This window comes from Ictidomys tridecemlineatus, chromosome 10 (genome assembly GCF_052094955.1).
Source record: "Ictidomys tridecemlineatus isolate mIctTri1 chromosome 10, mIctTri1.hap1, whole genome shotgun sequence".
Taxonomy (NCBI): Eukaryota; Metazoa; Chordata; class Mammalia; order Rodentia; family Sciuridae; genus Ictidomys; species Ictidomys tridecemlineatus.
The window spans coordinates 71,085,176-71,097,069 of NC_135486.1; the positions used below are offsets into that span (position 1 = coordinate 71,085,176).

At 38.0% G+C, this 11,894-nt stretch overlaps 1 protein-coding gene across 4 annotated transcripts in view; it reads left to right on the plus strand.

Annotated features, from left to right (window-relative positions):
- Fbh1 (F-box DNA helicase 1) overlaps positions 1-8,849 on the plus strand; it is a 54,666-nt gene extending 45,817 nt beyond the window's left edge. For all 4 annotated transcript variants that reach the window (XM_078023168.1, XM_078023171.1, XM_078023169.1 and 1 more), the window contains 2 exons: positions 7,587-7,718; positions 8,338-8,849. In XM_078023168.1, coding sequence (XP_077879294.1) covers positions 7,587-7,718; positions 8,338-8,508 — 303 coding nt within the window. In that variant the 3' untranslated portion in view covers positions 8,509-8,849. The remainder of the gene's footprint in view (positions 1-7,586; positions 7,719-8,337) is intronic.
- The last annotated feature ends 3,045 nt before the right edge of the window (positions 8,850-11,894 follow it).

Sequence of the window (11,894 nt, forward strand, 5' to 3'; positions counted from 1 at the left end):
TAGTGCTGAGGATCAAACCCAGGGTCCTACACGTGTGAGGCAAGTGCTCTACCGCTGAGCCACAACCCCAGCCCCAAAGTGTATTACATTTAAAAAAATTTTTTTTTAGTTGTAGTTTTATACAATACCTTTATTTATTTATTTTTTAAGTAGTGCTAAGGATCAAACCCAGTGCCTTGCATGTGCTGGGTGAGTACTCTACTGCTGAGTCACAACCCCAGTCCTAGTATATTATTACATTTGATACAGTTTTACTTCCTGGATTCTACAAAGTCAAACGGAGTTCATAGTATATATTGTGTATGTAACATGCACTGTTTACAGTATGTGTTATGTTTATATGACACAGATACTATGTTCACAGTACTTATACCATGTGTGCAATATATACTGTGTTTCTGGTACATATATGTTATATATGTAATGCACAGTTAGTAGCCCATATTACACATGTAACACTGTCTATAGTCTATATTGAACATATAATAGAGTTTGCAGATGTTAGGGTGTTATTTGTGCTTTTCACTCTGATGCTTTCATAAGTGGATTCTCCAGAGGCTACTTGACATGTGATGCAACACAGATTGAATGTAGAATCAGAGATGAGAATCCAGTTGCATTTTCTCAAACCTAGGTATTAAAGGAGATTTGTAGAAATACAAAATAATGCTACTCTTCTAAGTTTGTTTATTTATTTATTTTTTTTTTAGAGAGAGAGAGACAGAATTTTTAAATATTTATTTATTTATTATTTTTTAAATGAATATAAGTATTGTTTTTTTATTGGTTGTTCAAAACATTACATAGTTCTTGATATATCATATTTCACACTTTGATTCAAGTGGGTTATGAACTCCCATTTTTACCCCGTATACAGATTGCAGAATCAAATCAGTTACACTTCCATTGATTTACATATTGACATACTCATGTCTCTTGTATTCTGCTGCCTTTCCTATCCTCTACTATCCCCCCTCCCCTCCCCTCCCCTCCCCTTTTCTCTCTCTACCCCCTCTACTGTAATTCATTTCTCTCCCTTGTATTATTTTTCCCTTTCCCCTCACTTCCTCTTGTATGTAATTTTGTATAACCCTGAGGGTCTGCTTCCATTTCCATGCACCATTTCCCTTCTCTCTCCCTTTCCCTCCCACCTTTCATCCCTGTTTAATGTTAGTCTACTTCTCATGCTCTTCTTCCCTACTCTGTTCTTAGTTACTCTCCTTATATCAAAGAAGACATTTGGCATTTGTTTTTTAGGGATTGGCTAGCTTCACTTAGCATAATCTGCTCTAATGCCATCCATTTCCCTCCAAATTCTATGATTTTGTCGTTTTTTAATGCAGAGTAATACTCCATTGTGTATAAATGCCACATTTTTTTTTTTTATCCATTTGTCCATTGAAGGGCATCTAAGTTGCTTCCACAGTCTTGCTATTGTGAATTGTGCTGCTATGAACATCGATGTAGCAGTGTCCCTGTAGCATGCTCTTTTTAGGTCTTTAGGGAATAGACCCAGAAGGGGAATAGCTGGGTCAAATGGTGGTTCCATTCCCAGCTTTCCAAGAAATCTCCGTACTGCTTTCCAAATTGGCTGCACCAATTTGCAGCCCCACCAACAATGTACAAGTGTACCCTTTCCCCACATCCTCGCCAGCACTTGTTGTTGTTTGACTTCATAATGGCTGCCAATCTTACTGGAGTGAGATGGTATCTTAGGGTGGTTTTGATTTGCATTTCTCTGACTGCTAGAGATGGTGAGCATTTTTTCATGTACTTGTTGATTGATTGTATGTCCTCCTCTGAGAAGTGTCTGTTCAGGTCCTTGGCCCATTTGTTGATTGGGTTATTTGTTATCTTATTGTCTAATTTTTTGAGTTCTTTATATACTCTGGCTATTAGGGCTCTATCTGAAGTGTGAGGAGTAAAGATTTGTTCCCATGATGTAGGCTCCCTATTTACCTCTCTTATTGTTTCTTTTGCTGAGAAAAAACTTTTTAGTTTGAGTAAGTCCCATTTGTTGATTCTAGATATTAACTCTTGTGCTATGGGTGTCCTATTGAGGAATTTGGAGCCTGACCCCACAGTATGTAGGTCGTAGCCAACTTTTTCTTCTATCAGATGCCTTGTCTCTGATTTGATATCAAGCTCCTTGATCCATTTTGAGTTAACTTTTGTGCATGGTGAGAGAAAGGGATTCAGTTTCATTTTGTTGCATATGGATTTCCAGTTTTCCCAGCACCATTTGTTGAAGATGCTATCCTTCCTCCATTGCATGCTTTTAGCCCCTTTATCAAATATAAGAAAGTTGTAGTTTTGTGGGTTGGTTTCTTTGTCCTCTATTCTGTACCATTGGTCCACCCGCCTGTTTTGGTACCAGTACCATGCTGTTTTTGTTACTATTGCTCTGTAGTATAGTTTGAGGTCTGGTATCACTATACCACCTGATTCACACTTCCTGCTTAGCATTGTTTTTGCTATTCTGGGTCTCTTATTGTTCCATATGAATTTCATGATTGCTTTCTCTATTTCTACAAGAAATGCTGTTGGGATTTTGATTGGCATTGCATTAAACCTATAGAGAACTTTTGGTAATATCGCCATTTTGATGATGTTAGTTCTGCCTATCCATGAACAGGGTATATTTTTCCATCTTCTAAAATCTTCTTCAATTTCTCTCTTTAGTGTTCTGTAGTTTTCATTGTATAAGTCTTTCACCTCTTTTGTTAGGTTGATTCCCAAGTATTTTATTCTTTTTGAGGATATTGTGAATGGAGTGGTTGTCCTCATTTCCATTTCAGAGGATTTGTCGCTGATATACAGGAATGCCTTTGATTTATGCGTGTTGATTTTATATCCTGCCACTTTGCTGAATTCATTTATTAGCTCTAATAGTTTCTTTGTAGACCCTTTTGGGTCTGCTAGGTATAGAATCATGTCATCTGCAAATAGTGATAATTTAAGTTCTTCTTTTCCTATTTTTATGCCTTTAATTTCCTTCGTCTGTCTAATTGCTCTGGCCAGTGTTTCGACAACTATGTTGAACAGAAGTGGTGAGAGAGGGCATCCCTGTCTTGTTCCAGATTTTAGAGGGAATGCCTTCAATTTTTCTCCATTCAGAATGATGCTAGCCTGAGGCTTAGCATAGATTGCTTTTACAATGTTGAGGTATGTTCCTGTTATCCCTAGTTTTTCGAGAGTTTTGAACATAAAGGGATGCTGTACTTTGTCGAATGCTTTTTCCGCATCTATCGATGATCATATGGTTCTTGTTTTTAAGTCTATTGATGTGATGATTAACATTTATTGATTTCTGTATATTGAACCAGCCTTGCATCCCAGGGATGAATCCTACTTGATCATGGTGCGCAATTTTTTTGATATGTTTTTGTATCCAATTCGCCAGAATTTTATTGATGATTTTTGCATCTAGGTTCATTAGAGATATTGGTCTGTAGTTTTCTTTCTTTGAAGTGTCTTTGTCTGGTTTAGGAATCAGGGTGATGTTGGCCTCGTAGAATGAATTTGGAAGTTCTCCCTCTTTTTCTATTTCCTGAAATAGCTTGAAAAGTATTGGTATTAGTTCTTCTTTAAAGATTTTGTAAAACTCTGCTGTATACCCATCCGGTCCTGGGCTTTTCTTAGATGGTAATCTTTTGATAGTTTCTTCTATTTCCTCAATTGATATTGGTCTGTTTAGGTTGTCTATGTCCTCCTGACTCAATCTGGGCAGTTTATATGACTTAAGAAATTTATCGATGCCTTCACTATCTTCTATTTTATTGGAGTATAAGGATTCAAAATAATTTCTGATTATCTTCTGTATTTCTGAAGAGTCTGTTGTGATATTGCCTTTTTCATCCCGTATGCTAGTAATTTGAGTTCTCTCTCTTTTTCTCTTCGTTAGCATGGCTAAGGGTCTGTTGATTTTATTTATTTTTTCAAAGAACCAACTTTTAGTTTTGTCAATTTTTTCAATTGTTTCTTTTGTTTCGATTTCATTAATTTCAGCTCTGATTTTAATTATTTCTTGCCTTCTACTTCTTTTGCTGTTGTTTTGCTCTTCTTTTTCTAGTATTTTGAGATGAAGTATGAGATCATTTATTTGTTGGTTTTTTCTTTTTTTAAGGAATGAACTCCAAGCAATGAATTTTCCTCTTAGAACTGCTTTCAATGTGTCCCATAGATTCCGATATGTTGTGACTGTGTTTTCATTTAACTCTAAGAATTTTTTAATTTCCTCCTTGATGTCTTCTAAAACCCATTGATCATTCAGTAACTTATTGTTCATTCTCCAAGTGATGCATGATTTTTCCTTCCTTCTTTTATCATTGATTTTCAGTTTCATTCCATTATGATCAGATAAGATGCATAGTATTATCTCTACTCCTTTATATTGTCTAAGAGTTGCCCTGTGACATAATATATGATCTATTTTTGAGAAGGATCCATGTGCTGCTGAGAAAAAAGTGTAACTGCTTGATGTTGGGTGGTATATTCTATATATGTCAATTAAGTCTAGGTTGTTAATTGTGTTATTGAGTTCTATAGTTTCCTTATTCAACTTTTGTTTGGAGGATCTGTCCAGTGGTGAGAGAGGTGTGTTGAAGTCTCCCATGATTATTGTATGGTGGTCTATTAGACTCTTGAACTTGAGAAGAGTTTGCTTGGTGAACATAGCTGCACCATTGTTTGGGACATATATATTTATGATTGTTATGTCTTGTTGGTGTATGGTTCCCTTGAGCAGTATGTAGTGTCCTCCTTTATCCTTTTTGATTAACTTTGGCTTGAAATCTATTTTATTTGATATGAGTATGGACACTCCTGCTTGTTTCCGCAATCCATATGAGTGATATGATTTTTCCCAACCTTTCACCTTCAGTCTATGTATATCTTTTCCTATCAAATGCGTCTCCTGTAGGCAGCATATTGTTGGGTCTTGTTTTGTGATCCATTCAACTAGTCTGTGTCTCTTAATTGGTGAATTTAAGCCATTAACATTTAGGGTTATTATTGAGATATGGTTTGTTCTTCCAGCCATATTTGTTTATTAATGTTACTAAACCTAATTTGTTTTCCTCTTTGATTATTTTCCCCCCTTTACTGTCCTACCTCCCACTGTTGGTTTTCATTATTATTTTCCATTTCCTCTTCCTGTAATGTTTTGCCAAGGATTTTTTGAAGAGATGGCTTTCTAGCTGAAAATTCTTTTAACTTTTGTTTATTGTGGAAGGTTTTAATCTCATCTTCCATCCTGAAGCTTAATTTCGCCGGATACACGATTCTTGGTTGGAACCCATTTTCTTTCAGTGTTTGAAATATGTTATTCCAGGATCTTCTAGCTTTCAGAGTCTGTGTTGAGAGATCAGCTGTTATCCTGATTGTTTTACCCCTAAATGTAATCTGCTTCCTTTCTCTTGTAGCTTTTAAAATTCTCTCCTTATTCTGTATGTTGGGCATCTTCATTATAAGGTGTCTAGGTGTGGATCTCTTATGATTTTGTACATTCGGCGTCCTTAATATTTATTTTTTTAGTTCTTGGTAGACACAACATCTTTGTTGGTATGTGGTGCTGAGGATCGAACCCGGGCCGCACGCATGCCAGGCGAGCGCGCTACCGCTTAAGCCACATCCCCAGCTCTATTTATTTATTTTTTAATATGGTTGTTTAAAACCATGTTTTTTAATATGGTTGTTTAATATGGTTGGGGTTTTTTTGGTACCAGGTATTGAACTCAGGGGCACACGATCCCTGAGCCACATCCCCAGCCCTGTTTTGTATTTTATTTAGAGACAGAGTCTCACTGAGTTGCTTTGTGCCTCACTTTTGCTGAGGCTGGCTTTGGACTCTCGATCCTTCTGCCTCAGCCTCCCAAACTAGTGGGATTATAGGTGTGGTGTACACCATTGTGCCCAGTGGCTATTATTATTTTTAAAGAGGATATTTCAAAATTTTTTTAGTTTAAAACTCTAATGACAAATATTAACAACTCATATATACATAATCTCCTTGGAGTCCTTAATGTTTAGTAACATAAAGAGCCCTGAGACCAAACTGCACTGCTGCTCTAGAGCAGTATTTTTTGAAGTGTAGGTTGTAGTTAATTCATTATGATTTATTAATTGTGTATTATGACAAGTTTTTTTTAAAAAAGTGAAATGGCATAAAATCTTAAAATGGATGCATTGCATGTAAGGTTCAGTAGCATTTTATGAAATATTTATTTTTTAATTTCTTATACATGTGTGCATGTGTAAAATGTCAATGTAAGTGGGTCAAGGAAATTTGAAAACCAGTCCTGGAAAAATTCATACAGTAGAAACGTACAAAAATATTAATTGCCATTGCTGGAAATATTTGGAGACAATTTGAATATCCACGCTAAGGAAAGGGATAGATAAAATGTAAAAGAGTGCTAGGATTGAGTTCTATGCATAGCACTCGAGAAAAATGGCTAGGTGAGAGGGAGACAAAAAGTGTGACACCCATAAAATGCTGCCTTGTGTTCTTGAACATATATGTAAAGGCAAAGAACTATTTTGCAATGGGTCAGAAAGAAGACATGCCAGAGTCGTGATGATGGCTGCTTCTGGGAAAGGGAATGGAGATACCAGGCAAAGGGAGACTTCAGCAAAATCTGTAATTTTATTTTAAAGAAAGATTTCATACTGTCCACTGTCAGTGAATATTGATTGACACTTGAGTATTTATATTTTCTGTTCTTTTCTGTAGCAGGTAGGCAGGTTTTCCAAGAGAGAAAAACAAATAAATCAAAGCATGCAGCATAGTTGTGGGGAAAAAAAATCCATAAATAGCCACTTTTAGTTCAGAAAACATGAAATCATCATTTATTGATGGGCAAATACTTCCAGCCCTGTTAGTACAGCAGCACTGTGTGGAGTTCCTTGAGAGCAGCAGCATCTGTCAGATCCCTGGCCCCGTGGTCAGTTTAGGAGATGATCAGCACTTTATCTGGGTGCCACCTTTCCAGCAGGTACAGTTAAACATACTTTCATGTGTCTTACTCATAGCAACCATATAAAGTAGATACCATGTTGTTATGCATTTTACAGATAAAGCAGCTTGAGGCTTAAGGGGTCATTTGCCCCCTGTCAGCCAGTGGCCTGGGGGGATGCAAATATGCAGGGTTGATTAGGGAAAGTTTTTTTTTTTTTTTTTAAGGTTTACAGTTTCAGCTTCCCTGTGTCATAAAGTGAACATACAAATAATTTTCTATTGGTGCAGTTAGGGATGGGTTAGTGTAAGATGTTACCCAGAAGTAGTCCTGAAATCCTATTGCAACCAGTAGTTTTTACAAGTTTGTCCTTTAAATCTTTTTTTTTTTATTGTTTTTTAAACTGGTAATTTTACCAGGAAACCCATCAGACTGTCCTGAGTATTCTCTCTTGGCAATAGCAGTTTTGGCGGCAGAAGAAGTTAGAGAAACTTCAAGGAAAGCAGGAGAGTCAGGGGTTTTCTCATTCTGGATATGTCCAAAGGGAGTTTACAGCTTCATAATTGTTGGAGTTTCCAAGTAGGAGGTAGCAGAGGTATGGCTGTTGATCTTTTCCTCCTTTCTTCTCAGGAATACTTCTTGCAAGCAGAGCTGACAAGTAATGTTTTAAAAACTGGAGTGGTTCGCTGCTGTGTGGGTCAGTGCAACAATGCCATCCCTGTGGACACCGTCCTCACCATGAAGAAGCTGCCTATCACTTATGTATGTATGTTTTCTGTCTATAGAATTTAGTTCAGTCATGTGCATTTTATTGCTTGAGAGCTATGTGTTTGCCTGGATTTTGGGTGAGGGAGATAAAGGAGACATTTGTGTAATCTTTCCTAAGGGCTTTAGACATGAGAAGCATCATAGATATGAGGTCTGCCATTGGTCACACAGTATAATCTGGAGTCAGGGTGGGCAGTACTGTCTGACTGAGCTGAAGCTTTCCTGTCTGGTAGTTGAGGCTGTGACCTAACACTTCAAAGGAGGACTATTTACCTAGAGGGCTCAGTTTGTTTTTTCTTGGTGTGCTGCTCTCCCCCTTTCCTTCTTTGTGCTGGGGATCAAACCCACTGAGCTACCCTCCCAGCCCCCAGTTTTTTATCTCTTCACTAGATAAATGGCAGTTACTACCCTAAAAGAATTTTGATAGAGTTAAGTCTATTGTTAATAATGGTGCTGTGGGAGTTGTTACCTCTGAGGGTTTGCACATGTCTGAAAACATCAGAATCTTAATAGTGCCTTGTCCCTGGGCAGCTATGACAGTATTTGATCACTATGTAGGAAAAATCCTCATCCTTGGGTTTTTCCCTTACCTCTTTTTCTCATCTATCACCAGAGCAACAGGAAGGAAAACAAGGGTGGCTACCTTTGCCACTCCTGTGCAGAGCAGCGGATTGGGCCTTTGGCATTCTTGACTGCCTCTCCAGAGCAGGTGCGCTCCATGGAACGCACTGTGGAAAACATAGTGCTGCCAAGGCACGAAGCCCTGCTCTTCCTTGTCTTCTGAGACCAAGACGAGTGTTCTCTGCACAGAGGTTTGCCGTGGACTCCCAAGTGCTGAAGAAAGCCAGCGTGGGTAGGGTCCTGCTCACCTGAGACAATGAATTCAATCACAGAGCATTTTCTGGGGAAGAGGAACCCAACCAGAGTTGGACCTGCCATTTCTCTGTTCTCTACAGATAGCCAGTTTCCACTTGCCTATCTTCCATATGCATCAGGTCAGGGAAGTGGGGGATGTTCTTTTGATAAAAAACAAAAAAAAAAACCAAAAAACATTTTATGTATTTAAACTTTTATTACAAGGTTTCAATTAAACAGGCATTGCAATGCTGGCATGCCACTGTGACATCTAGCTTCAGCACTGTCATTTTTAAACTTTCACTTTTTACTATTTTTTCTTTTCAGCAGCTTGTCACTTTTCACATAATATGTCAAGCAGAGAATGAGCTTTTCATGCCATGGAAGTCACAAATATATAAGACATAGTGTGAGTCTTTGTCATTATGGGGCTCACAGTTTAAATCGGGTAGCGGCATTATACATAAAATACAAGTATAAAGTGACAGTAGCTAGACTTCTTGTTTTTCCAGCAGGTACAGTTAAACATATGGGTAATACTTGTAAGGGAAAGTGGAGGTGGGCGACTACTGTAGAGGAGGTAGGAGCGAAAAGATGGTACCCTGTACCCAGTTCACTAGACTTGTGGATTCTGAGTGAATGTTGTAATAAAGTTGTAAATTTTTACAGAAATGACCATTGATGACACATCCCATAGATGTACATAGATTTGGTATTCAATATTTTGGCAAATGGCTGTTGTAGGATGCTGATGGCAGGTGAAGGGGAGACATGGCACCATCAAAGAATTCAGCACATTTTTCTCCAAATTAAACCAAATGAGTTCAGGATCTTCTGACATCAGATCTTTTTTAGGAAGATCATTCCAGATATAGTTTGGAAGATGTTTTAAGGTGGTCAGATAAATAAAAAATACTTGGGATATTAACAAGATATAACTAGGGCTGGTGATTAAGGAATGGACACACATATTTGTGTTTCTGAAAGTGTGGCCCCCAGACAGGCAGCATTGGCGTCACTCGGGACCTTGTTGGAACTAAAATCCCTAGTTGCCACTTCAGACTTAGAGGTCAGAAACTCTGGGTTTGAGTCCCAGAAGTTGGTATTTAACAAGTCATAAGTAATTCTGATGAACTGTTCTTGATATTAGGAAGGTAGAATCACCCAGGCATGGTGGTGAGTGAGCACTTGTAATTCCAGTGACTTAGGAGGCTGAGGCAGAGAAGTTTGAGGCTAGCTTCAGCAACTAAGGCTTTAAGCAACTTATTGAGACCCTGTTTCTAAATAAAAAGGGATGGGGATGTGGATTAATGGCTCAGTGGATTGAACCTCTGGATATGGTCCCGGGTACCACAAAAAGAAGAAGGTGGTAGAATCAATAGGTCTTAGTGCTTAGGTGGGTTTGGTGACTCAGTAATAGAATCTCAATATGAATCCCCACTGTCTGGCTGATTGATCTTGTAGATGAGGGCACCCTCCATTGAGAAAGGGAATATGCGAGGTGTAGGTTTGTATAAAAACAATAATGATTTTGATATTCAAAATGTTGAGTTTGTGGGTGATTATGAGAAATCCAAGTATGGTTGTCTAGCAGGCAACTGTGTAAACACATCTGTACTTCAGCAAAGCATAGGAAGGTGTTAAGAATGAGAAGAGCAGAGTCTAAGAAGCCTGAGGAACTTGAGACTTAGAGGGTTTTGTGAAGAAGAGTGACAGCTCAATCAGGAGGATTGGCCACCATCATGGTGGAGTTGTGACTGAGTTCAAGAGAGGGCATGGACTTGAGCATCCAGTGCTTTAAAGAAACGAGACTGATAGTGAAAGTCAGCCGTGATGTTAGCTGATTAATTTCGGTAAGGCTGGAAGCCAGACTGCTGTAGATTTAAATGTGAGTGAAGAACTTGCGGTTATTTGATGAATTAATCATATGTATTTGCTTTGAACTTTTCTGAAGTCATACTAAAATGATAGTTGAAGGTGTTTTTCTTTTTTTAAACCATAAGGGCAAAGAAATTAAGAGATGGCAGCCACAAAAATTTTCAAGTTGGAAAGTATATATTTGTCCTCTAGGTAGAAAATGGAGATTTTTCTGTAGGGAATTCAGCCAGCTTCAGTAGAAATGCTGACAATGACATTGGAATTCCTAAGGAGACAGGCTAACCAGTTCTCCCAAAGATGTCAGATTGCAACTGTCAAACCCCACCCAGGTGCTTACTGTCCATCATGTCTTCAGTGTTCTGCCCTCAACTAGGAGCAATAAACCAAGGATTGACAGACATCTGAAAACCACCTTGTTTTAGTCAGATTTTTTTGTCACTGTGACCAAAAGAACTGACAAGAACAATTTTAGAAGAAGAAAAGTGTATTTGGTACTCATGGTTCCAGAGATCTCAGTCCATAGATGACTGACTCCACAGCTCCAGTCCCAAAATGAGGCAGAACATCATGATGGAAGGGTGTGGTGGAGGAATGCAGAAGGAAGCAGAGAAAGACCTTTGCTCAATGAGGACAAAAATCCCAAAGGCATGCCCTCAGTGACCTACTTCCTCCAGCCATACCCCATCCTCCTTCAGTTACCACCCAATTAATCCATATCATTGGATTAATCCACTGATTAGGTTAAATTTTCAATTCAGTTTTCTTTGAACATTCTTACATTATCTCACACATGAGCTTTTCAGGGACAATTCATAATTAAACCATGTCACATCTTCGGGATGAAAGTCGAAATTCATTAAAACCAAAGAATCATCTTGGAGGAAGAAGAAAGCATCTAAATATGTTTAGTATATTTAAAGAATGAGAGAAGATAGTGCATCCATGAAATAACAGAATCACTTTATATACATGAATGTTTGGGGTTAAAAATGTGAAAGAAGTGAAAGCCCAGTAGAATTTTTGGAAGGATCATCACTTGAGAAAATGTCAAAAACAAGAATTTAAGCTGGGTGCACTGGCACATGCCTGTCATCCCAGAGGCAGGAGTGGCAGGAGTTCAAAACCAGCCTCATTGATTTAGCAAGGCACTAAGAAATCCTGTGAGACCCTGTCTCTAAATTAAATATATATGTATGTATATATACATATATATATATTTTAAGAGCTGGGGATTGGCTCAGTAGTTAAGTACTCCTGGGTTCAACACTCAGTATCAAAAATTTAAAATTAAAAAAAAAATCAAGAAGCTGAGCTTCTATCCTCATTTAAGCTGATATGGAAAGATCACCTAGAGTCATTAAATAGAAAAGGCAACTTGAACAGTAGTGTGTATGGTATATATCATTTGTGTAAATGGTGAGAAAAAAATTATGGTAC